The sequence below is a fragment of the Solanum lycopersicum genome, chromosome 7 (genome assembly GCF_036512215.1).
Source record: "Solanum lycopersicum chromosome 7, SLM_r2.1".
Lineage (NCBI taxonomy): Eukaryota > Viridiplantae > Streptophyta > Magnoliopsida > Solanales > Solanaceae > Solanum > Solanum lycopersicum.
The window spans coordinates 56,165,485-56,193,317 of NC_090806.1; the positions used below are offsets into that span (position 1 = coordinate 56,165,485).

Here is a 27,833-nt window from a genome sequence, read left to right on the forward strand (position 1 = left end):
TAGCAAAAAAATCAATTATTTGATTGGCTTCTCTATAGCAGTGGGAAATATTTATTGTTGCCCCATTCATGGCCTGGTCATTCCTCTAGCTTCAAGGTTTTGGTATCCTTGGTTATGATCATGTTGGCCACTACCATAGAATCAAGTTCCAAGTCATATTTGTTATAGCCAGCTTGCTTGCACCATCTGGTAACATATAATGTTGTCATAACTTCAGCTTGATTGTTGGTCTTGCATTGAGCAGGGACTGAGAATGCCATGATAGTGTTACCAGTAGCATCCTTAAAGATTACTCCTACGCCAGCTCTAGAGTTTTCATAGATGAAGCTCCCATCTGTGTTGGCTTGTATCTTACCTATCTCGGATTCCATCCACCTGACTTGACTTTGTACCTTCGAATTCTTGAACAAAGTTCACCCCATGTACCTGTAGTGTCACAGTTTGAAAAAGGCAGTGCAAATGGCTGCCTTGATACTCCACAGGATATGCAACTCCACACTTGAAGTCACAAGTTTTTTATGATCGCATAGTTATAAGTTGTCCAGTTTTTTTCCAGATAACCTAAGAAATACAACTAGGGATATACTATGTGCACTGTTGGTGGTGCTTAAGTTCCACCAAGTATTGAAAATTCTTTTAACATCTCCCCCTTGGATTAATTCCAAGGGAGTGACCAAAAGTATTCCATATGTATTTGGCAGTATCACTATCACCGTAAACATGTTGCAAGAATTCACATACAACTGGAGTTGTACAACACATTTCAGAGTGAAAAAAATCATAAAGACTGTCAAAAGAATCAAGTTTTGCAGCAATGGAAGAGTGAAAAAACATGAAGACAGTCAAAAGAATTTCAATCTGATAACTTTTACAAGTATGGCTATTCAACAGAAACAATTCAGTCTCACTCTCACTCTCACACAAGTTAAGAGTCAGCTAAGTGAAGATGAATCTTCAATGACAATGTCACTGCATTTAAGCTCATCTCAAGCAATTCAATAGAAAGGAGGCCAGAAAAAAATGTGATTAACAATGTAATTTTGGTCATGTGTATCTCAAGAAACAATACATTCTATATCAACCACCAACAAAACTTATCATTTGGCTCTGCAGGGTGCATACACTGCCGTATGTAGATATTGGCAGCACCATCCTCCTTGCCAATAAATTATCGTGTAAAATGTCCAATTAACAAAAGGACTAATGTCTTTGTATGGATGAACGGTATACTTGACTCTGCACCAGCAGCAAAATGCTGAATTTGACCTTGATGGTCTGCATATATACAAGTCACCTGTTTCTAAACAGGGAGAAGTCCCAATGAGATGAATTCTTTAGTAGAGACTCAATCAACATGCTCTTAGAATATATGCATGACAATACCTCCCATAATGTCCCAAGCTGAACTCCAACGGGATCAAGAGACTACGTACTTTGTGTTCAAACTTTGCTATCTGTGGGTTTTCTCACATATACAGCCAGGAAGGGAATTAGCATAAAAGCTTTCTTCCAGCTTCGGGAATTCACCTGGCTCTCTCATATAAGGAGCCCCAGAACGAGTCTCGTGAAGCTTTTTTACTTTGGAGCTGAATTTCTTCCACGAGATCATACCATCATCGAGTTCATCAACTAGCTTCACAAAATTCATCCTGCAAAAGGATTGTTAGATTCCAAAAGTTAGGCTGACGGAAGTGCTTTGATTTGGGAAAATTGCATTCTCATAGTTTAACAGAAAATCTGACTAGCCAGAGAACAATGGAATAGGCAGATGGCAAGAATAATTACCTGTCCGGATTAATAGTCTTCTTGAAGTTCTCAAAGCGCCTATGACCTTGGACTGCCTTGGCCATATTTCCATCATATGTGTAAACGAAAACATTACTCTGAAGAGCAACAACATAGTCCAAACCAGCCAACATGTTTTGGTGATTCTTGAAAGGGTTCAATTCCTCCTCTGTTGAAAGAGTTGAATGGGAAAAGATGTTTGGGAAATTCTCCAGAAGAGGTTGCATGCTTCCATTCCCATATGCTTCACCAGCCACCAAGTAAATCCTTGTACTGGGTGGAAATCCCAGCCCCTTAAGCAGAAGGGCAGTCTCCCTGGGGGTCAACGGGCAACCACCAAGCTTTCTTCTTTCTGCACCATCGATCTCCTTTTCCTTCCAATGGCCAACCTCATAACGCATGCTACGGAGTTCTTCATCCTCTTCTGCTGTCAAATTATGACTGCAGCCTGTAAAAGCAAGCATATCCTTCTCGTATCTGCAAGTAGCATCATAAACTGCTTATGTGAAAAGGATTAAGAACAACAGTTTTAACAGACTGCTAAGATAAGACATCAGCATTATAATTTGTGCAATGTATCATCCACATGACTTTATATCCATCAAAATAATTGAGAAACAAACTGAACTACATTTATCTGATATTACAACTCTGCAGCTACAAAAAGAAGTTCAGTCAAAGCCATTGCTTTAATAGTGCAATGGTCCTATTTAAGATAGAAGTAAAACTAAGATAACTGTGACCAATTAAAGCATCAAAGTATGAATACTAATCCTGCAAAAATAATGACCTCAAAGTTACATAACTTTCTTAGATAATTTTGTCACCTAGTTCAATTACAGTGATATACAGAGAGCTAACATAAGCGTAATGATGCAGGCATGACGTGGTCTAGTAGCCATTTCTTAATGTATTTTGATTCAAATGAAGAATCAAACTAAGCTAACATAATGAATGGCATGTCTGGTACATCAACTGGCCTGATCCTTCAAATGAAAAGTGGCATCCAGAATTTTTCCTCCTCTTTTTTATCCTAAGAGATGTTTGACTCGCACTGTTTCATTTTATAATCCTAGCATCAATCAAAAGCAATGACACAAACAACAATAGAGTTGTATGTCACTATAGCTCTAACAGCTATGAGAGAAAGAGGCTGCGACTGACCTTAAATGCAAAGCAAGATAAGGATTGCCATCTTGTCGCATTCTCGAAACCAAAATTCTTCCCAAAGTTTCAATGGGGGCCGAGTATTTCAACGCTTGGTAATTTACACGGCATCTCAGCTTCTGAATAGAATTGGGTATCCCATTGTTGGCTATCCGAGAATCAGTGTGAGTAATATACATTACTTTGTGCTGCTTCAGCAGAGGGAGGACCTCTGATTTATAGTAACTAACCTGATCAAATAAGAATCATGTAAGTATGGCAGGATACTCATCACCATGCCAAAACATGTGGAATCTGTTGTTAGTTTCATACTTCACTCAAAGGAGTACTCACAATCAATATAAAAAATACCCATATAAATCAGTTAAGTACTTCACCTTAGACCAGGATATAGGTGTTTTGTTAAAAGGCTCAGTTCCAGCAAATTCTGGTGGTAATGTCTCGACAATGTGGATGTCATCCTTTAGAGTTTCAATAAAATGCTGCCAATCGAAAAGATCTTTGAAGCCACTGCATTTAGGAAACAAAGGTAGAGATCAAGGGGAGCCAAGTCAATGAAAAAAACATCTAGAGTTATCACTTAAATCGAACAAGAGTATATAGATGCAAAGCATTCGTGAATAAAACAATCACGAGCCTCTTGCTTATTCTATTGTTGCTGATTGGCATTGGGGAGGGGGTGGGGTGGACGATGTTCGCATAAATAGATAAATCAAATTCTGTCGCATCTACCCGTTTGTGTTTTTAGATGAGGTGATAAACGGTTAGATGGAAGTAAAAGTTCTTGGTTCAAGTCTCAGTGGGAACCCCAGAACAAAATATTTCACATGCTTTACACAAAGAAAGGAAAGATGAAAAGAAGATAAAAGCAATCTTCAAGAAGATAAAAAATGGCCCAATCTTTGACTGCAAACACTGTCATTTGGATTTATTAATATCTAGTAAATCAATAGCTGCATGTTTTCATTACCACTGATTCGCCAAGTTTAGAACACTATACCCAAGCCTTTTATATTTTGTAGCTTTGGCCACTCCAATGAGGGTTGAAGTAGGCTGCAGATGGTTTTTATGCTTCATAAGTTAAGATGACCAATGTTTACGGCACTAGCACCTCTCTAAATCTGCTGCAACTCTGTTATTCATGTATGGTGGTGGCAAATGGGCGGGAAGAAAACAGGTTGAGCAAAAACAGTCATAATCCAACCCACCCATATTTAAGCGGGATAAAATTAGGTTTATAAATGGTTGGGTAAGATTGTACCATTTTATATAGGGGTTGTGAAACTTCTGTTGTTAGATTTTATACATCACCAGATATGAATTTGAGCATTATTTTTGTTAATATCGAAACCTTGATAATAAACTTATCCTATAAGTAGCACGTTAACAACTAAAATATATCCGATGAAGGTACATCAGTGTAATGCTACTATCAAATTAGTAATATTATAACCTTGAAGGGTCACCAAATAGCTAAACGTTTTAAAATAATATATATTGTTAGTATTTCTATACAATTTTCAAACTTGATGCTAGCAAAAAGCTACAGGTAATTGCTTCAGAAGGTGGAGTACTGCACGTGAACATGTATGTATCCTCGAAGAGCTAATGATGACATATATTTCCTACAATATGCCAGTGCAAACTATTTTTGAAGTTAAAGAAAAGACTTCTCAAAAAGTACTGACTGAATCAAACTCGGGAAAACAACTAAAAAAAAGGCCTCAAAAATCTCAAGAGTGACACATTAATTAAATCTTAACTAGTTACCTATGCAGCAGTGAGTGATTTAGCCGTAGACAACTCAGACCCATGAGTGACCAATTTTGGCGCAATTTGAATATGGGTTGAACCCAAATTTCACCCATTATCATCATCACTCACTCAACCTATTTAAATATGCGCAGGCAAGTGAAAATGAGCTTCATTTTGGTGTCACTATTTCTCTCACATAACTTTTTAAGAAGTCTCCATGTGGCTAAAGATGCCTCCACAATCTTAAGAGATGATTGGATGTGCTCGTTGTACCTAAGACTCAAAATTCTGGAGGGACCCACCAGCTCTTTTGACGAAGAACATCATATATTTCCCCATCTTATGAATCTTCCTTTTCTTTTCTTTTTTGAGAAGGTGACTCTTCCTCTTTTCTTTCCCTTTCTTTTCTGCTTTTCTTCAATATTTGTTATATTCTCATTTTCTGTTTCCTGATCTTATTTCTTCCGTAAAATTGACCTTACTCTATCTTTCTTTCTTTTTTATTTGATACCCAAAAATCCGTTTGGAGCCAAAATCCTAGGATCGACACAACCTTCGAACTCGAGAATGATGGGTCTGTCCCTCTACCCTTTTAAACTCAAATACTAGGCTTAGTTCATCTTGCGTAGGGTACGAACTTGTGACTAAGATTCAAAACCTCTACCTTTGCCGAAGTGAGTTAAACCCTGAGCTACGCCATACAATAACTACACCTCAGTTAAAAATATGTTGGGACCGGCTGGGAGTCTTGAGAGGTAACTTTGGTGGGTATCGAGGGGATTGGTGGTGGAATGGGGACATCCAAGGAAAAGTGGAAGTCAAGAAGGTGGCATATGCGAAGTTGGTGGAGAGTAAGGATGAGGAGGAGAAGAAGAATAGGAAGGGTATAAGATGGTGTGGAAGGAGGAAAAGGTAGCAGTTACGGTGAAAAAGTAGCAACTTCTGAATGTTTATGTGTAGAACTAGAGGACAAAAGCGGAGATAAGAAGCTTTATAGGATAGCTAAGATGAGAGAGAGAAGGAATCGAGACCTGAACCAAGTGAAGTGCATCAAGATGAAGATGGAAAAGTATTAGTAGATGAGGCACTTATTAGACGAAGAAGACACTTTTATTCCATAAACTATTGAATGAAAAGGGGAAGGAGATTGGAGCACTTCGGAAGGTGATGTGGTTTTGGGTATTTTAAGTGTATAAAGATTGAGGAGGTTAAAGATGTTATTCATTTGGATGCGTAGGGGGAGAGAGGTTGGGCCTGACGAGATTCCGATGGAATTTTGGATGAGCACAAACACGACAAGTATGGAATGGTTGACTAGTTGTTTAAAATCACTTGCTTTGCAGACGGTAAAGATTCCATAAAAATGCAAGTGGAGTATGATTATCCCGTTGTACAATAACAGAAGTGACATTCAGAATTGCAACAACCATAAGGGCATCAAGTTGTTATGAAAGTTAGAGAGAGGGAGAGAGATGAGGGTGAAGAGGAGTGTGTCTATTTTCGAGAACCAGCTCGGATTCATGTCGGAGTGTTCAACTACAGAAGTTATTCATCTGGTTAGGAGGCTAGTATAGAATATAGCGAGAGGAAGAGGGCCCTTCACATGGTGTTCATCTATCTAGAAAAGGCTTATGACAAAGTTCTAAGGGGAGTTTTTTTTTAAGTAACGGTAACTTTTGTATTCACAAATAACTCATCAACAATTAATGATGAGGATCATTTTACAATCCACACATGGCGTGTGCACTTTGTCCCTTGAAGTCAACTATGTCTATTATATGCCCTACCGTATCCTGTTTACACCAAAAATAAAGTAAACTAAGTCGTTGGATTCTAGTCACCTGGCTGTTGGTCCCTTTGCCTTCAAAACATCTTGAATTTCTCTCCTTCCACAATGTCCATCACTCACAAGCTGGCATGAATCTCCAACAATCTTCATTGGCTTCTCTGCTGCCAATATCATTCCAGCAGTTGAGCAAATCCATAATAGACTTAGGCCTTACCCAACTGACTCCTACGATACAGAGGAACATGTTCCATAGATTTGTAGTGGCTTTGTAATGAAGAAATAGATGATTATTTACCTTTGCTTGTTGATTGCACATTTAACACCTTGAGCAAATCTGGAAACCGCTCCCTTGTTACACTTCATGTGTTAGGCATTCTAGTATTACCACGAACCAATTAAAATAAGCTACTTTTAATGGACTTTTAACCTTCCAAATTAGTTTCTGAACCTATAATTCTGTGTTGACTTGACTATTATCCCTCCACCAGTAGCATGACTTCACTGTGAAGGCTCCTTTATTGTGTAGTGACCAAATAGGATTGTCTACATTAGTCGCAATACCTGAGAAACTACTCAAAACATGGAGAAGTCTAACAATCTTTGTCACTTCCCAATCTTCCACTGCTCTTCTAAAGATCAAATTCCAACTCTGGGGACTCCACACCTGAGACTGAGGTATTCCTTTGTGAGACCAGAATGCAAAGATGGGGGGAAAAGACTTTTCAAGTTATCTTCCCCTACCCAATGCTCACTCCAGAAATCAACTCTCATTCCATTACCCACTTGGAAAGAAATGTTGTTGTAAAACTAATGCAACAACCTCCTGATGGTCTTCCCAACACTGCATCCAAAGGTGCCCATGACCTTCTCAGTGGTCCACTAGCTTTGCAAACCATATTTATCTTCAATAAACCTTCTCCACAAAGCCATATCATTGTGCAAAACCTCCAAAGCGATTTTCGAAGTAAGCATTCACTCTGTATGCTGATATATTTCATGGCAAGCCCTCTTGATTTCTCTTTAGTGTCTAGTGAATCCCACTTAATCAGATTATAAACTCTTTTCTCCTTATTTCCTTGCCATAAGAAGGACCTCCATAATCTGTTAATCTTTTCTCAATGCTTTTTCGTATTAGAAACAAGCTCATCATGTATGTAGGAAAAGCATCCATCACATATTTGACAAGGATCAACCTACCAACCCCCCCCCCTCCCCACCACCACCACCACCACCACAGTGATAGGTATTGGCTCGTCCACCTCGCTAGTTTCTTATCACACTTCCCCAGTATTTCACTCCATATTTCAAGCTCTTTATTTTTTGCATCCAATGGCATCCCAAGCTATTTGGTAGGTAGTGATGCTATCTGACATCCCAGAGTCTCAGCAAAGAGTTCTGAATTATTCACTTGGTTAACAGGGAATATAAAACTCTTGTGCCAGTTGACATGTAACTCTAAAAATGCCTTCGAAAATTGCTAAGATAACCCTTACATGTCTGACTTGATCTGTGTATGCATCACAGAAGACAAGTGAGTCATCTACATAAAAAAGGGGACTGATCTCCATAGCACTGCCCTTCTTAGTCTGAGAACCAAAGCCTCTGATCCACCTTCTTTTGGCTATTTTAAGCATGTGATTAAAACCTTCAATAGCTAAGATGAATAGGAATGGTGACATGGGATCACCTTGTCTACACCCGGAGGCTAAAGGGATCCCTATGGAGATTAAGGGCATGTGCTGGAGCCACGACCTAGATATGAACAGTAGCTGTGGACTTAGAACACTTTCTAGTTGTGATCTTGCACAAGGGATCATCTCTTAGACCATTTTTATTTCTTGGCGATGGATGAATTGACTCAACGAATCCAAGGTGAGGTGACATGTTGTATGTCATTTGCAAATGACATAGTTCTAATCAACAAGACTAGCGGCGGAGATAATGTTAAGCTTAAGGTTGGAAACAACAAATTAAATCTAATGAGGAGTCTTGTGTGATAAGAATGTGTCACCAAAGCTCAAAGAATCTAAAAAGCGGTGGTTAGACTGGCTATACTGTACGGAGCGAATTGTTGGTCAGTGAAGAACTCTCGTGTCTAGAAGATAAAATTGTGGAAATGGAAGGTTGAGAAGGATGTATGGGCATACTAGGAGAGGGACAGGGTAGGAGTGGTGTCGATGAAGGACAATATGTGGGAAGTGAGGCTGAGATGGTTCGGTCATGTGAAGATGAGAAGCATGAATGCCCCAATATGGAGGTGTGAGAGATTAGCTAGGAATGGTTACGTGAGAAGTAGAGTTAAGCCAAAAAAGTTTTAGGGAGAGGTGATTTGAAATGACATGACACGCCCCGAGGACATGATCTTAGATAGGAGATTATGGAGAACACGGATTAGGGTAGAGGGTTAGTTAGGCAGTTAATTACTAGCATGTTCTTGTCTCTATCTAATTGGGGGTTCGGAGCTCTGTGTCGATTAGTAGTATTAGCATATTCATGTAGTCTTTGATTTTGGATTTTTGATCATCATCTGTAGTTTACTGTGTTTAGGTGACTGCACCTTGTTGTTTGTAACAGTTCCTTGCATATATGCTCTGCACTACTTTGTGATTATCTATCATGTTTTCTTTTTAATTACTACTTTGATTTGCTTGAAATGAGGATTATTTGGAAATAGTCTCTCTCCCTTAGAGAGGTAGTTGTAAGGTCTGCTGCATATACTCTTACCATCTCCGTACCCACTTTATGAGATTTTCATTGGGTTTGTTGTTGTTGTTGTAGTGAAGAATCCTTCTTAAGGATGCTTTGTCATGCGTTCTTTAGCATTTTTTCTGGCTTCTTCACTCCCACTGATTTAGTCATTTGAACTGCTTTGTAAATGTGTTTACTTTCTATCAAAAACAAACCTCTCTATCTTCCAAGGTAGGGGGTAAAGTTTGCATACACACAACTCTCCCAAGACCCCACTGGTGGGATAACACTGTGTATGTTGTTGTGATAATAATAATGTTAGAAGTTATCTTACAAGTTTAAAACCTATCCTCAAATAGTAGCTATCCCATATATGGACAGATTTCCCCATTATCCCCTATTTTAGCCAATTCTGCATTGGTAGGATGCATTTGTAGGTTTTTCTAGACAAGTTGCTCCCGTGGGGCTACATCTTACTCTATCTATTTTATCCACAATCAGACTTTTCATCTATTAGGTGATAGTTTTTTCATACATTGTGTTCTGCGCCATTCTTTTTGTGTAGAACAAACAATCTGTCATTTAAAATTTTCCATGGAGGAATCGGAATTGCTTCAAGAAGAAAATAGAACCGCCATATATAATGCATGTAGAAGAGAATGTGGGAAAGAGAAGTATTTGAGTACTGGTAAGTTTGGTTTGTTATATTGTAAATTTTATTTGAGTACTGGTAAGTTCGGTTTGTTATATTGTAATTTTTATTTGAATGGGGTTGTTTTGATAATAGCTTTATCTGAATATAGTAGAGCTGATTTGAATACTGAATGAAGAGTCAAAAATTGGGGAACGTACGTCCTTTCGATTTTTTTTGTGTGAAATATTTAAGAGATATAGGGAAACTGGGTTTGAATTTAACCGATTTTGTTGTGAGTAAAGTCTTTTATGAGTAGAGAGAAATTGATGGTATAAATGGTTGAAATTGGACCAGAGGGTATAATTAAAACAAAATCCCTTTAAAAAGGTAGGAATTAGCGTTTTTCCTATGATGGTGGTATACAATGGAATTTCAATTTAAGAATTGGATATAAAAACCTAATATGGGCAGCAGTGGAATTTAAATACACTACTATCATATTGTGTTAAGTGGCTTCCCATATGGTATACTGGGAAGATTTCTCAATAGCATATTGCACACACAATTGTTACCCAACAAAAAGAGAAAAGTAGCAGCCCAATGACGAGACTCTTTCAACTGCCTCAACGTCTTGTACCTTAAAGGAGATCCTCCAAAATCGAAATTGTGATGCCTAAGTTAACATTTCTTTCTTACAACTTATGTTTTAAGTTTCCGGAACCTGAAGTGTCATCACTACTAGCCAACTGATTTCTAGGCTAATAAACCTGTAAGAAAATTGAGTATTAGGCTCGTTCATCACCATCATCCTTTGAGGGAGGATTTTTCCATCATTGCACCCTTCATAAATCATGCCATCTAACGCTAGATTCTCAACATGCATCCTAAACTGATTTATCAGTCTCAGCCCTGGAGACATGCTTCCATTCATCAAGTAACAAGACACTCTTTCTCTTATCGTGAGCATAATTGTGTAACGTATATCAAGAAAAGGTTCCATAAAGAATAGCATCCGCAGTCAATAATTGGTAATGTAACTGCAAACTCAGATAACATTGTGGCCTTGAGCCTTGAAGAACATTAACCTCCCTTGTTTATTGGTCATAAAATCACAGAAAAGAATGACTACCGCTTTGTCTTTAACCTAACATGACTCTCTTAAAGACCATCAGACGGTGGATTCACCCATTCTACCTCATTTCACCTTCAATGATTACTTTGAGAACAGTGGAACAAACTTCAAGTCTTTTTGACAAACTTCAAGTCTTATGTAATGACTCTCCTAAATACACCATTTATACTTTCGATAGATTTTTTTCCTTCACTTAATTGTTTTTCTTCTCTTCTCCCAGGTATATCATGAAAGTTTCTCTCAAAGCTAGAAGCATGAACTTGTTAGCACATAAGTGCTTCAACACGGGACCACCATCAACCATGTATACGACAAACTAAGAATCATCTAAAGATTAAAGCTTCCCCTTCAACATCAACTAATGCACTTGCCAAAGGTCATCTATTTACGGTAGAATCCCAGGATTCTCATTCTGCTCCAGACATATGAGACTGTGAACTTCATAAGTAGAAGCACCTGTAACCACAGTCCTAAACTTAGGACTCTATGTTGTTCATTGATGCTAGACTTCTTGTCCATTCACAAGGGCCCCATATCTTATAGTTTTGAGCTCTACATATGGCTAATGATCTTTATAAGTTTTATACCAGAATGGGTCAGCTAAGTAGGGTGCAGTCAGTACACATTACACAAAAGGATCAACAAGAAACCACTAGGGTGAGAAACAATCCAACACACATGATACATGTAATTTTGGTTATTCAAACTAACTAAAGTATGTGCTGTGGGTGGTGGGTATCTTCCATAACGTTTGCCTATCAAAATAACCATTTCATAATGAATATGATTTCAATGAAGTGGTAAAAGCAGAGCACCTTTCATCTGCCCAGTAGGATGTATGATCAAGGGAAGGAAGTACAAGTGTTGCCTTCATGATTTTAGCAACAGCTACCATATCACAGATCTGCATTCTAGAATTATTTGTTTATCAGATGGAGATAATAGGAATCTTTAATAAAAGGAACTGAAGCATGAAACCTATAACAACCAGACCCCAAATCTCATCTGATTTAAGCCACCATTTGCATTTATCAGAAGGTAACCATTTGTCTTTGCATCTACAACTGCCAAAGAAAGCAAAACGGATGAGGATAAGGCAAAAACAGTTAATAGGCTGAATAAAAATGAATTTCAGTTGTTCAGGTGTTTACGTTTCTGACTCTTTGTCCGCTCAATGCACTGAGTGAAATTTTCACTATTAGGATGCAACCATATTTCTGAATACTGAAAAGGGAAAAAGAGAACAACATTTAGATGTGATACTTCCTTTAGTTAACAAGCTGGAAGATTTGTGATAGAACTTACATCTAGCATGTTATTCTGGTTACCAACAACACCCGATGCAACCATACTTAGAGTCTGTTCCAAATGATTCCGTTCTCCACTATGTTTGGTATCTCCATCCATATGTCTATAGGTATGAGTGCTCTGATCCCTTAGACTGACCAGTGAGTCATATGAATCCTGTTGGGCAATGTTGAACATTTGAAGAAACATAACTTTACTGATGCAACTAGTCTTGATATTAGTAGAAAGCAGAACAGCAAAATCATTAGTTTGTATTTTCAAAACAGAGACCTGGCTAACAAAGAAACTCGTGATTAAAATATAACACAACCCAAGGCTATCTATCTGCCTATCTCATCATCTTCCTTCGTTCTCTATGTAACATATGTTTTAGTTTACATGCTTCACCTATAGCCTGATAGTTGCATCAAAGACAATACACACTGTTGTGCCGCATCCCCACTGTCTTTGTTGTGAAAATCAGTAGAAATCATTTAATGGATATATTCAGGACCATATCATGTGAACAACCAACTAGATTGAAGGTTTACTACAGGCAAGCATACTATTAATAGCAAAAAAAAAAAGTTGACCACTACTGAGAAGCAAATACCTCCGAAGAACAGAAAGTGTTACAGTTAATATTTAATCATTCAAAACTACGTCTTAAATATTGAGCTCCAATTGATCTTGGAAAACAACCAAAAACAAACCAAATTTTGAAGCAAAAACAAATGAGGAGTGAAAAATTCCATTTCCAGAACTAAAAAATAACCTGACTGTACGCAACTCTTTCAATAGCAGATCCAAACCATCCATATGCACAAAACTTGAGCACACCCATAAACAAGCAGAACCCACAAAACACCAAGAACATCCAGTGCCCCAACTTCTTCCTTCCTTTCAATTCCAATCCAAACCCAAAATCGACAGTCAAAGATTCCAACTTTTTCCTCAAATGCACCCTTTGGATGACATTACTCAAATGGGTGTGCTTCTTTTCTCCTAAAATCTCATACTCATCAGCAATATTCGCATTAGTTTCAGATCTGGGTGAGTTAAGCGGTACATCAATCTCATGATGAGTATTCAAAGTAGCAGTACTATTACTACTACCACCACCAGTATTTTGGGCGTTTTGGTTAGTATTATTGGTTCTCTTAAAAGAATGAGCTCTTCGAGTCATTGGTCCAGAAAATCGTGGACTATTGACCCTCTGTGGAACGCCATCAGTGGCGGTGGAGTGGTGATGGCTATGATGGTTGTTATGATGATGACCCATTTCGTATTAATTAACAAGAATTTGAATACATTAACTATAGTTGTACGTGGTAATTGGTATAGATTGGTCAGGATCCAGATGGGTGAAGTGATATTATTGAAGATGATTAGGCATTAATGCAGAGAAAGTGGAAGAGATGGAGCATAGAGTAAAAAGGAAGGGAGAGTTCAATCATTGTTACAAGTTTTAAATTGTTCAGCCCATGGAAAGTTGCCTACCGGAGCCGCCATTTTCAACTACCTGTACACGCGGAGGAATGAATACATCAGCATCCCCTCACTCGTTTTCTTACACCTTGTTTGGACGATTCTTTATCTCTCTTTTTTGACTAATTCAAATTCACAGCATCCCTACCAATGTTTTTTTTTACACTTTACTTCACTTATTCTGTTGTAATAAACTTATTGCATATCCTAGGGGTTATTAAGGATTTGACTTATTGTTTTTTTTTATTGGATTAAAATTTTATAAAAAATCTCTTTTTCAATTATATCTCTTAATTATTATGTAATTAGATTAAGGTAAATAATTGTCCACTAATATTATTTTTTATGGTCTTTTAACTAACTATGAAAAAAACAATTTCTTTTGTCATTTTTACTCTTTTTTCACTTAAATTACTTAAGAACAAATAATTGTCATCTTAGTAAATTGATCACTTACAAGATGTTAACTTTTAATTTTTTTAAAAAAGAATCGATAAACTGATAACTTTTACAATTGAAAAGTCGGTAAATAATAGTAAAATTGAATAAACTATCTATATTTACACGTAAAAATTGTAATATGTATGCAATTTTATAAATTGTTCAGAACACAAATAATTAGAACAAATAATTTTTTAATATTAAACAACTCACATTTCAAATATTGTATTAATTTGTGTTGGATTTATTTAGTAACACGCAACTCTCTCTAAATAATTTGTCAAATAATTTATTTAAATATTTTACTAGTACAAATATAAACACATAAATCAAGAAAATAAATAAAATAATTAAAATGATTTGATGGATATTTTGTCTTTACATGGACTTATTTCATGGTATTATATCATATGTATTATTAATACCTTGAGAAAAGATATAAACTCGCCACTGAAGTTCTCCCGTATTTTCATAAAGACGTCTTAATTTTGGAAGTGTCCTATTACCCCACAAAACTTTTTAATATCTTTGTAAATGGGTCATTTTGACCCATTCTTTATTCTGTGTTGTGACCACGCACATGAGGAGCGTGATGTAATGTTTTAAATGTCATTAACCAGTTTAAAAGTGTCACTTTATTTCTCTATCATTAATTATTTTATTAATTTACATCATCTTCCCAAATTAAAACTCAAAAGAGTCATTCATAGCCCACTTTTCATGATCTCATCTTCTTTATTTTTTCCAAAACAAGATCAACATTGATACTCTCTTTGACGAATTCATCATCTTTCCGAAACGCAATACGATAAGAGTTCGTTTTCTCTTTTAATTTTCAGTAGAAAGCTTTTTTTTCTTCTGGATTACTTAAAGTTTCAGATTCAATTTCATTACAGAAAATAATGAAGGATAAAAGAGTTGGAAAAACAATGCTAAATTGAAAATACACTACTCAGAAAGACAATGTAATAAAGAAAAAGATTGGGATTAAGATGATTCATCGATCTTCTTTCTCCTATCTTATGCTACCTGAGCTCTCTCCTTCCTCTTCCTCTTATTCTCGAGTTCCTTGATTTTATCGAAATGGCTCCATCCAACCTCTGATGAAAGCTTCCCCAAGAGAAGTTTGGCTCTCTTCTTTCTCTTACTTGTGTGCAGCTTGGAACCTCAATACCTTTTAAGCATCAAGAATAATCATCCTCTTAATCCTGTTGTATGGGGGTGGGATACCCTCATAAATCTTGTGATTAGATTTTGATCGAAAATATCAAATTCATTTTCTTGTTCTTCCAAGAATCTTGACAGAGAGAGAAGAAAATATCAAGAATGGAAAGTTGAAAAATAACAAAGAAAAAAAGATTTTCTACTTTAGTAAAGAAACGGATTGGGCTAAACAGGTTGAAAAGAGCGAGCATCACGCGCGTCAACCCAGATGAAGGAATGAGTCAAAATGACTCATTTACAAAGATATTAAAAAGTTTTGTGAGGTGATAGAACACTTTCTAAGTTAAAGTGTCTTTATAAAAATACGTAACAACTTCAGTGGTGACTTTATGTTTTTTCTCTTAATACCTTCAAATGAAGGTATTAGTAATACTTCCTATAATACCATGTATGAGGTATAACTAAGTCATGTATTAGTTATACATAGGCCAAAAATTCTACCAAACATAGTACTAAATAATTAGTATACATAATATATGGACCAAATATTTTAATGTAGTGTACTAAACGATCCCTTAGGGATTGTTTGCAGGGATGAAGCAATGATTTTTAATAAAGAGATTCAGAATTTGAAGAATTAAATACTCAAACTAAATGATGGGGTTCGAATTTAATATATATATATATATAATAACTTTAACTATGTATAAATAGTAATATTTTCTGTCGAGGGGATCGGATGAACCCTCTAACATAACGTTGGCTCCAACCCTAGTCGTTTTGTTGGAAAAAAATTATCTCAAAATTAATTATCTTGGGATAACTTATTCCACCATGTATGTGAGATAACTTATCTCATCACTATCATATAAATGATGAGATAGATTATTCCAAACATGACAACCAGGCAAAACACCAAATTTTATTCCACGATTATTCTTTTATCCAAAACTATTTATTCTTATAGTCAAACGACCCGTTAATACACTTAAAAGAATTATCATCCTCACTTTTAAGTAAAATTAAATAACATTTAGGGATTTATTCATTCAAAAAATAATTATCACATAATATATAAATATATCGTTTAACTTTAGCCTTATTTTATATTTATATCCTTTAACTTTGAATGTATATAGGTAGATACTTAAATTTATATCAAATTAAACAAATAGATACACACATCTTATATGACAATTTGTATCATATGTGGTGTCTTATATGAATTATGTCACATAGTACTCATGTATCTACATTTAAATAAAAATTACCACCTTATTTTATAGTAAATATATTATTTTCATGATAAAGTGTCAAATTCATTCCTGAAATTAGTTAAATCTCTTAAAATTGGACCATGGGAGTAAAAATGAAAATGCCCCTCTGATTCTATCCCACCGAAAACACGAGGCATCCATGCCAACATACTGACGTTTTCAAGTTTTTCACTGAAAACTCAAAAGTCGTAATAATGAAACATTAGGGAGAAACTACAATAAAGAACAAGAACAAAGAATATATATAGCAATGCAACTTTAGTACATAGTATTTTTTAAAATGTTTATTTTAATTATATTGAGATGTCCGAATGAAATTTCATAAACTATATTGTAAAATTTCTCTAAATTAATATATGAAAATATTATTTTTTTAGAGGTATTATTTAATTGATAATATTTATTAATTTACAGAGTATTTAGACATCAAAAAATTGTTCACAGATGAAATTTCAATGAATTTGAAAGAACCCACTTGCAAGAACGTCATTCATGAACTTGAGGTCATTACTAATGATTTAGGTTACCGCAATAACATTAACGTTAATAACCTATTGAATGAGTGAAAATGATACATATTCAGAGGTTTAGAGCTTAGGATAAATTGTAGATATCATTGAAAAAACAATATTGATGATAAAGTTAAAGATGATAAAATATATTTGGAACAAGTTACGCGTAAGGAAACACTTGCATCTAGAAATCTTCACAATTTTATGTTGCAATAAGAAAAGATAATATCGAAACTTTTAAATGCAATGAGAAAAATTAAAGATGAGCTTCAACTAAATTTAAATTTTAACAAAAACAGTACATAATAAAATCGTATTTCACTAAATTTTCTTAGATATATCTATACTTTTTAAGTATTATTAATTTATTATATTAATGGGAGCCTAATTATTATCTTAGAAAAATTATTAACTAACTGAGTATTAATTTAATGAGATTTTATAGTAAATATCAAAATGACAAATTAAACTTTTGGTTCATAAGTTATAACACCCATTGGGCAAATTTTTTTAATTTTTTGGACCCTAATATTGAGTGAGACAGGCTCTACTGATATTATATATGTGAAATTAATTCTTAATTCTAACTCAATTACATAAATCTTATAAGGAATCATATAATTTACTCATTACATTAACAATCAATATAATACGTTTGTCATTCTTTTAACTTATTAATAATCTTTAGATTAAACACTGAATTGAATACCGTAAAGGATTGAAGGAAGGAGAATTTACAATTTGATATATAACACTTGACATAAAACAACTATTAAAATTTTATTTTATTTTTTTTATTGGTATTTAATATTAGTATTAAATTAATTAAAATACATACAGAATAGGATTCATTCGATAAAAATTATTCCCGATCAAAAAAAACCATTAAAATATTAGAAGTTTATGAAATATATATTAGTGACTACAATAATATAAACATACGAATTATAAGAACTTATAGAAGCATTTTAAGAATAAAGTAATACTTATTAAAACAAACAAGTTCAATTCAAAGATAACTACCAAAACTAGAAGAGTTATCAAGGTCACTATCCTAGTATTTTCTAAGAACTAGTAAAGTAATGTATTATCATTGTGTAGCTGTTTACAGCAAATGACAAGTAATATAAAGCTAACTACAATCTTATGTGTTCACATGAACACCGTTAATTGTTTTCCAACTAACGGTATGAAGGGAAATTTGATATTGAAATAAGTGGGGTCGAATTATATTAATTTATTTATATTGGATGTATAAATAAAAATCTTTATATATAATTTAGATGAATATTATGAAAAATAAAATTAAAATAATGATGTGAATGATTGAGATAAATTAGGATGAAGTAAAATAAAATATATTAAAGAATAAAGAAAATATAACTGACTAAAATAAATATCAGTACTTATTTTTTTCTCCTTTTGCTAAAGAAATCATTTTCTCATTTTTATTATTTTATGTTAACTCCAAAAAAGAGACTTAATTAGATTTCTAACGAAAAATTTAAAATAGTTCATTTGAACCTATTTATTGCGTGTGAAAGTCTTATTTTCCTACCCAATGTTAAGCCGCATGGCCTGCCACGTGACACAATCATAATTATTTTGTCTATTTTATAAAAAAAATACAATTTTTAATTATCTAAAAAGAGACAAAACCAACAGTAATGTTGAACAAGTAATCAATTAACCATGTGGTATCTACATTGACCTACTCGTTAAATGGGAACCTAAGTGTCATAAGAGAGAATGGTGCTCATTATTTAATTCTAATCTAATTTATATTTTATTTGCCGTAAGAGAATATAAATTTAATTTCTTTTATCAATTAAATAATCAATTAATGGGACTTTATTCTGTCAACAAATACTAAAAGATTGAACATTTGCTAGCTGATCAATTATTATTACCGTTCATGGTTTACCATTGGTATTCTTCTAGGCTAAGTGAACTATAAATTCATATAAATTTTGATAATTTTAGTTTGAACTTAATTCATGCCATGATATATATATATATATATATATTTTCGAATCTTAATGTGCAATATTTATTTTAGTTTGAACTTAATTCATGCCATGTGTCGAAATTATTTGGCATTCTTATCAATTTCGAGACCAATAAATTGATGTCATGTATTCTGACAATTCCAATTAAATCAAAAACTAGTCAAATGTCTCGAGTGTCCAAAATGAAAGATATATTTTAGCACACAAGGGACTTATTAGATATAATAGCTATAACGAGAAGGGCCCAAGTTATCCTTTAACTATTTAAATTGATATAAAATTATTTTTATTCACCTTTTAATATTTATATATACCTGACGTTTGATATTTTAACTTTAAAATATCTTTGATATTAATCTATACCATGTGTTATGCCGCATGGCCTGCAAATGAGAACATGTGATACAATTATAATTATTTTGTCTATTTTTATAATCCAATTTTTTAATCTTCTACTCAATTGATCATGTGGTATTAGAAGGGAATGGTGCTCAGTGTTTTAGTATCAGTATACTGCTATTTAGCTATTTATAAGCTGTAAGAGAATCAAAATATTGAATTATTTATCAGTTAAATAATTAATGTGACTTTATTTTTGTCTCCAAATACTAATAAATTGAAGAATCAAAATTTTATTTTTGTTATAAAAAATTTATTCGGTATCTTGGTAATTTTGTTGGATATATTATATATAATTAAATAAATAAATTGTGAATGTTTGACAATTTAAAATTTAATGTTTCAATATAGAATCAAAATGTTATATGTTAATTATGAAGAAAGGATATTCATGTCTTTTGTCGTGGATAAGGAAGAGTTAATAACTTTGATGGTCACTCAATTATTAATTAATTTTATAGAAAGTCACTCAATTTTTATTTTCAACTCAAAAGTCATTCAACTATAATTTATTTACGTACAAAGTCACTTAACTTTCATTTTCAACTCAAAAATCACTCAACTATGACTTCTTTGCACAGAAAGTCACTCAGTCTATTTAATTATTTTTCATTAAAATTTAGTGACATGAAATTTTAATTATTAACCAAAATTTTAAGAATCAAATATATATTCATTTAAACTATTTAATGACCCGCCCATTTAATCCATCCCGCTTAAAAATATATATTAAACATTTTATTTAACCATTAATCCCCTAAATCATTCCCCATTGAACATATTTTATTTTATCATTAATTCTCTAAAAGAATGTGGGAAACAAGGGAGAATGCTTTAGGAAATTAATGGTAAAATAAAATGTTCAATATTATATTTTTAGCGGGTCGGGTTAAATAGAGCAGGTGATTAAATGGGTATATATTCTATTCTTATAATTTTGGTTAATAATTAAAATTTTATGTCACTAAATTTTAATGACAAAAACAATTACATAGGTTGAGTGACTTTCTGTGTAAAGAAGTCATTGTTGAGTGACTTTTGAGTTGAAACTGAAAGTTGAGTGACTTTCTGTGCAAAGAAGTTACAATTGAGTGATTTTTTAGTTAAAAATAAAAGTTGAGTGACTTTTTATGAAAAACAATTGATAATTGAGTGACCATCAAAGTTATTAACTCGGATAAGGAGAAGTATTGTAGGCATTATACAAGGAAATTTAGCAAAAAGTTTTTAGGTCTATGGCTATGCATACTCAAATCATAATTCATCAAAGTCAAATTCATCGGTGCCCCCTAAAGTTAGCACTAAATTTCATATAGACACTTCAACTGTGTGATATTTATTTTAGACACTTCATGTAAGGTCCAGCTATATTTTTTGACACTTTTTTTACAATAAGAAAAAAGTTGAAGGAGAGTGTAATACACTCGTCGATGACATGACAAACAATGAATTAAATGATTACATGTGTTATTTTAAGTTAGAAATTATTTTAAAATCTATTTAGTAAATAAATAAAAATATTAGAGAAAAGACATAAAGTGACACCTGAAGTTGTCCCGAATTTTCGAAAAGACACTCTAACTATGCGGACGTCCTATTACCCCACAAAAGTATTCATTACATTTGTAAAGGGACCATTTCGATACGTTTTCTCATCAATCCATGAATTTTAATAGGCGAGTGACCCTCACCCTCCATTAAATTAGTTAATTTAATTTAAATATTAATAAAGCACAAGTTGTTGCTATGTGGATGTCCTTTTCTGGAAAACGACAACATAAGGGCTTGGGTTGTTGCTTCTTATCTCCGAGCTTGCTTTGACAATTCATGGGATTTCCTTAGAACCTCTTGGGTTGATGATTTTAGTTTCTTGTGAGCTAATTTATCTCCGGTTTTTTGGAGCACGCTTTCACTTTTGGGATTCAACCGTTTTTGTCGCCATTGCCGCCATTGTTGTTAAAAGTTGAGCTTCGTTGAGTTCTATAGGTTTGGGTTAGTTTGCGGCACTTTTGCAGAATGAAGTAATATACGACATCGATTGTTCTCATCATTACAAACAGGAATCAAGATTTGCATTTGCTATTATAAAAAATATTTTTCCTCAAAATCTAATTACAAAAGCTAAATTGATTTCTCAAATTTTAAAGAGATGACTAAAATTTAACAAGTTAGAAAGTTCTTTCATTTTTGGGTTTTTTTTATTGGAAAGAGAAGATTTTATCTTTAACTTTAATTTTTAACCAACTGGTGTTTTGAATGAATTGGGGAAGATGGTGTATTTTAAGAGAAAGTAATCAAATAATAAAGAAAGAAATGACACATGGCATTTCTCAATTCGTTTTTGGAAGAATTTTTTTTCAACCACGCGCGTCATCCGTGTGAATACAAACATAGGCAGAAAATGAGTTAAAATGTTGTATTTATAAGCGCATTTAATACTTTTATGGGGTAATAGGACGTCCGCATAGTTAGAGTGTCTTTTTAAAAATTTGTGACAACTTCAGGTGTCACTTTATGTCTTTTTTCAAAATATTATTCTAAAATTAATCAATTTAACCCCTCCCCTCTCCTCTTCAACCCCACCCTCACCCCCGCCGCCCATGGTGGTTATCTTCTCAGCTATACTCAATAATTTTCTTAATTTGCTTTTTAATTGTTTTAGATTCTTTTTTTCTTTCTATATTAGTGTTGTTTTGAGAGAAAAGAGTGGAGGAGGGAGACAAGGAGAAGAAAGAAAGAAAAATTATAAAATATGAGTGTTCATATTCATTTTTTTGCGAAAAAGAATTGAAAATCGTCTATTTTTATATACTCTATATGTTTTTTCTTTTCTTTTACTATTTTTTTTCTTTTAATTGTTGTTTTGTGGAATCAAATATGAAATATGGGTGTTGGTATCCATTGATTTGGCAAAAAAGGTAGAGGGAGACGATGATAAATTTAATTAGAAAAGTAATACACTGAAGAAGAAAAAAAAAATGACTCAAAAACGGATTTGATAAAATAATTGACCTCCATTGAATAGTTTAAACTTGAAAAAATGGTGGGAGGCGGTGACTTGAAAATTGGAGAAGAAAAAGAGAAAAATAAAATTAAAAATTAGTTAAATTAAGTCTTTCACGCGCTAGTATTGAGTGTATCACACTCACTTTGATATGTCAGCAAAAAGTGTCTAAATGACACAACAGAACTCTACACGAGGTGTCTAAAATGAATATCGTTCAGTTAAAGTGTCTAAGTGAAATTTGGTGCCAATTTTAAGTGGCCATCGATGGGTTGGACAATATCTCTTACTCCCTCCATTTCACAAAGAATAGACTAGTTTGATTTGACTCGAAGTTAAAGAAAATAAAGAAGACTTTTGATCATGTAATTCTAAATCAAAGTTATGTCAAATGTACAAAATTGCCTTTTAATCTTGTGGTTTTAAACATGCCACGTGAAAAGTTGTTACCAAAAGAAGAAAGATGTCATTCTTTTTTAAACAGATTAAAAGAAAGGAGATCATTCTTTTTAAAACGGAGAGAGTATTTCTTCTCTTTCTAAATTCTTGTGTACCTGTTTCTTTATTTTATATATTATTGTTAAGAAGTTATTCTTCAAATTTTTGACATAAAATTTTCAAATTTAATGATATATATGATCTGAATTAATGGATTTACACATAAACGGGTACTTCTTTAATGTGGGTGGATATCACAGGAGACAAAAATAACGTATATAATATCTCGCATGGTCACTTAACTAGGAACTATTCTCATAGAAAGTCACTCTACTATGAATTATTTCTATAAGAAGTTAGTCAATTTTGACTTTAACTCAAAAGTCATTAACTATAAACTCTTCTCACAGAAAGTCACTTATCTATAGACTTTTTTTTAACATAAAATTACTCAATTTTAATTTTCAACTAAAAGGTCACTCATTTTACGGACTGTTGTACCAAAAATCACTCACTCTAATTAATTGATCTTTTAAAAAAATTTATTGACATGCATTTTTTATTTAAAACTAAAATTTTAAAAATAAAAAGACATCATTTAAATCATTTAATAACCTTTTTTACTTTATGCGGTCATTTAAAATATATTATTTAAATTAATAGTATGTTCACTATTTATTTATTAGTTAAAAAGAGGGGATATTTTACCAAAATATTATGCATCAATACAAACAAAGATAGTTGCATTACTAGCATTACTGCTAGCGCACGAATGATCCGGCCACCTAATGGGGTTACAATCCAAATTACATTGAGGCTTATCCATTTTTTCTTCTTTTAGTACCTTTCAAACAAATAAAGGTGGAATTTTTCATTCCTCAAAATGTTTGTCTAATTTCATCTTCTGGCCTTCTTTGGATAGGAGGTCTGTCACTTCAGACTCATGCCTGATTGGGGGTTCCCCATTCTATTAATCAAATCCATGCATTCATTTAAAACATGTGTATGAGTATCTCTTTCGTTTTGAAGAAACTTAAGTATCTTGAGTGAGTCAATTGTTATCTCTAAGTATTGAACCAACAATTTTTCAGCTAAAAGAAATTTGTATAATAGAGATGATAGTTCAGAACTGGTTGATGAGTTTACATTAGTTTTTGCACTGTAACCAGCTACCTAATTTCCAGCAGTGTCATGCAAAACACTCCTACTCCCCCTATTTTTGTATTGTGGACTTTGTGGTTAAAGGGCCTATGTGTATTTAATTTATATTTGTAGTTCAGTGGATCCCTGTTAGAACAAATGACAAGAATGGTAAAATTGCAAGGAATTTAAAATAAAACTTGCTTGACTTAGAGGCACGTTAATATGTTTCTTGAAGATAGTTGGAGTCTCTCCCACGAGCAATCGGAAGAATAAATAACAACTCTATCTTGGGGATTCAACTAAGTCACAAAACAATGTAACGACCTGTTTAGTCGTTTTGAGCAGCAGATTTTATTCTGGAAAAACAGGCTGAGGCGACGGACCCAATGACGGACCGTCATGGGCACGACGGACCGTCGCAGGGTCTCGTTTCAAAACACTTAGAAAAACTGAAAATTGGGTACTGAAAATCGACTCTCTGAACTTCGTAACGAAATGGCAGGACGGACCGTCACAGACCCTTGGTGGAAATTTGGGTCTCTGAACTTTGCGACGACCTGCAGGACGGACCGTCGCAGGCACGACGGCCCGTCACAGGCACGACGGCCCGTCACAGGTTGCGCAAATCCCAGTCTGGGTCGGATTTCTTCATACGTTTTAAGGGACGTTTTTGACTATTCTTGCCTTAATTATAAAGTTAGTGGGTTAATGTTAATAAGTCTAATTACTTGGGGGTTAAAAGAGGTAACCTTAAGTTAATTAGTGGGGCATTATTGCCATCTTTTATTCTTAATTATATGTTCATTAGGGTAAAAGAAAGAGGGTTTGAATAAGAAAAATAGAAAGAAAAAGGAGAGACAGAAAAAGAAAGAGAACGAGTAGAGAGAGAGAGACGAAGAGGATAGCAAGGATTTTGAGAAGATAGCTTGTTGATCGCAATTCTTCGGTGGAGGTAGGTTATGGTTTTCATGCTTTCATAGTAAACTCTTAATAGAGAATGATATGTATTGATAGTATTGTAAACCCTGCTATGTGCTTAATTGTATGCATGCATGAACATGATTATATAATTGTGATTATATTAAGCATGATGAAGTTATTGAATCCCAAATCTTGATAAAAACCTAATCTCTTTTTAATGATGAAGCCTTGGTAAGGGAGAAGGCTTGATGAACTAACGTAATGAGATTGATGATGCCTTGGTAAGGGAGAAGGCTTGATGAGTTGATAGAATGAGATTAGAGGATCGGGTGTCACGAACCGACACGTAGATTTAGGGGATCGGGTGTCACGAATCGACACGTAGATTTAGGGGATCGGGTGTCATGAACCGACACGTAGATTTAGGGGATCGGGTGTCACGAACCGACACGTAGATTTAGGGGATCGGGTGTCACGAACCGACACGTAGATTTAGGGGATCGGGTGTCACAAACCGACACATAGATTTAGGGGATCGGGTGTCACGAACCGACACGTAGATTTAGGGGATCGGGTGTCACGAACCGACACGTAGATTTAGGGGATCGGAGTGTCACGTACCGACACAAGAGGATTAATGAATATGAGGGAGCGGAGTGTCACCTACCGCACAAGAGAAATAAAGATAATGAATCTTGAAAGATGTTAATATGCTCAATCTAAAGAACATAATTCCCAAATGAGTATGGTATTGAGGCTTGAGTCCTCATGTGTGAACTTGATGGTAATTGTTAATGATGTAGTACTTGTTGTTGCTACATGTTGAGTATCATAGTTGAGTTTATGATATTACTTGGTATATACTGTTTTCTATTTTGAGTTGGCCGATGATATCTACTCAGTACCTGTGTTTTGTACTGACCCCTACTTTTATGTTCTCTTCTTGTTTATTTGTGGAGTGCAGCAAACGTGCCATCGTCTTCAACTCAACAGTAATTCTAGCCAGTCTTCGTCACACCGGATCTTCAGGGTGAGCTAACGCTTCTAGCTTGGACTGGATCTTCTCCTTCATGTCTTGATGCCTTGAACTTCCGGCATGGACTAGCCTTATTTGTTTTAGCTTTTTAGAATACTCTTAGTTTAGTACTTTGATCATAGATGTTCTTGTGGTGATGACTTCCAGATTTTGGAGATAATAATAGTTATTGATTTTATTAATGAGTTTAAGTCTTCCGCATTACTTTATGTTGATATTACATTGAAATGTTAAGGTTTAGATTGGTTGGTTCGCTCACATAGGAGGGTAAGTGTGAGTGCCAGTCGCGGCCCGGATTTGGGTCGTGACAAACAAGTAGCATTCAAGAATGTTTCTCTTCTATTCTTGAATTGGTGATTTCACCTTTTGATTAATGTCTCACAAGTGTTTTCAAGGAAAAATATTTTTGTTTGAATGCTTATCTTTTTCAATTAAAATAAACTCAATTTATAGGATAAAAGTTTTGCAAGAAAAAAACTTTTAATTAATAGAATTTATTATAGGTTCATGAATTTGAAAGAAAAAACTTATCTTTCAAAAACCCATAATGTAGAATTAAAAAGCTTCTTGCAAAGTGTATAACGTAGAATTAAAACAATTGAATGTTACAACTCACATTCATGCATTTTGTTATTTTAAAACTTTTTCAATGGGTGAATTGTTTCAAAATTAATTGAAACACTAACTCTTACAATCCCCCACTTGTTTCAAGAAATTTTATCTTTCAAAAATCAAAAATATATTTTGAGACATTAATCTAGCAACATGCATCAATAATGGTGTCTTTTGGACTTGAACCATTAGCTAGTGAAGAATTTCTAAATCATTGACTACTTGGTGAACAAATCTTGAACTAAGTGGTTCATTAAATGAAGTTAGAAAAATACTCCACGCATATTACTATGTTTCAGTGAAAATCAAAATCCTTTGACACCTTACGACCATGTGTCCTGAATACTTTAAGCCAAGTGCTTTAAGATTTCCATGTTAAAATTTTATTGAAGCGGCCTTCACTTTGCACTTAGTGCGGTGAATTCATCTAAAGTATCTTTGCATACTCCGACCAAATAGTCTATGAACTTCATTAAGAGAAATTAATCTCATCCTCCTTTACACAAAGTATTGGTAAATCTATCAAGAGTATTCCTACACACTCCAATCGAAATCGATTTAGAGACTTATTAAGAGAATATAATCTCATCCTTCTCTTCAGTAGGAATATTGAAAAAAATTATCAAGAGTTTTCTTACTAACTCCAATCTAGATCCGTCTTATAAATTTATTAAGAGAAAAAAATCTCAATCATGCACATCTACTTATTTCATTATATTTTAAGAATGGAAATTTTATTGATGTGCAATTGCAACTTTATTTGTTTTTTTCCTTTGAAACCAAGATTACATCATTAGGTAGGGATACCATAAAGTACCATTAATTTATAACAGACTTATTCCCATACCATTATAGATTTCCACCACTAACTCTTTGCCTAACCCTTTAGACAAAGGATCCGCTAAATTAAATCTGGACTTCACATATTGAAGCGATATCACGTCTTCCTCCAATAATATCCTCACATGATTGTGTTTGAGACGAACTTGTCTCGACTTGCCATTTAGCAAGCACTTGAAGCCGAAACGTAGCAGCTTGATTACCATAATAGATAGTTAAAGATGGTACTGCTTACTCCATAAAGGAATATCTATCAGCATAGATCTCAACCGGTCAACTTCTTCTCCATCAGAAGACATTGCTATAAATTTT

At 33.9% G+C, this 27,833-nt stretch overlaps 1 protein-coding gene and 1 long non-coding RNA gene across 7 annotated transcripts; both read right to left on the minus strand.

Annotated features, from left to right (window-relative positions):
* Positions 1-835: 835 nt before the first annotated feature.
* Positions 836-13,996, minus strand: LOC101254314 (O-fucosyltransferase 35). Of its 6 annotated transcripts, none has more exons than XR_011210751.1 (10): positions 13,028-13,996; positions 12,256-12,414; positions 12,102-12,174; positions 11,944-12,014; positions 11,766-11,854; positions 3,330-3,462; positions 2,950-3,182; positions 1,786-2,262; positions 1,384-1,649; positions 836-1,294 (listed from the first exon to the last, which is right to left on the minus strand). XR_011210751.1 is itself a non-coding variant. In XM_069286952.1 (9 exons), the coding sequence occupies exons 1-9, from the start codon at positions 13,517-13,519 to the stop codon at positions 1,451-1,453; spliced, it is 1,926 nt and encodes a 641-aa protein (XP_069143053.1). In that variant the 5' UTR covers positions 13,520-13,996; the 3' UTR covers positions 836-1,450. The 6 variants fall into 6 exon arrangements, 2 of the variants coding, with proteins under 2 accessions (XP_069143053.1, XP_004243713.1); XR_011210750.1 differs by having other exon boundaries at positions 836-1,300; XR_011210749.1 differs by having other exon boundaries at positions 13,013-13,996.
* On the minus strand, positions 6,586-6,925 carry LOC112941836 (uncharacterized). Its single transcript, XR_003247481.2, has 2 exons — positions 6,792-6,925; positions 6,586-6,721 (listed from the first exon to the last, which is right to left on the minus strand). It is a non-coding gene; the product is annotated as an uncharacterized lncRNA (long non-coding RNA).
* Positions 13,997-27,833: the final 13,837 nt, after the last annotated feature.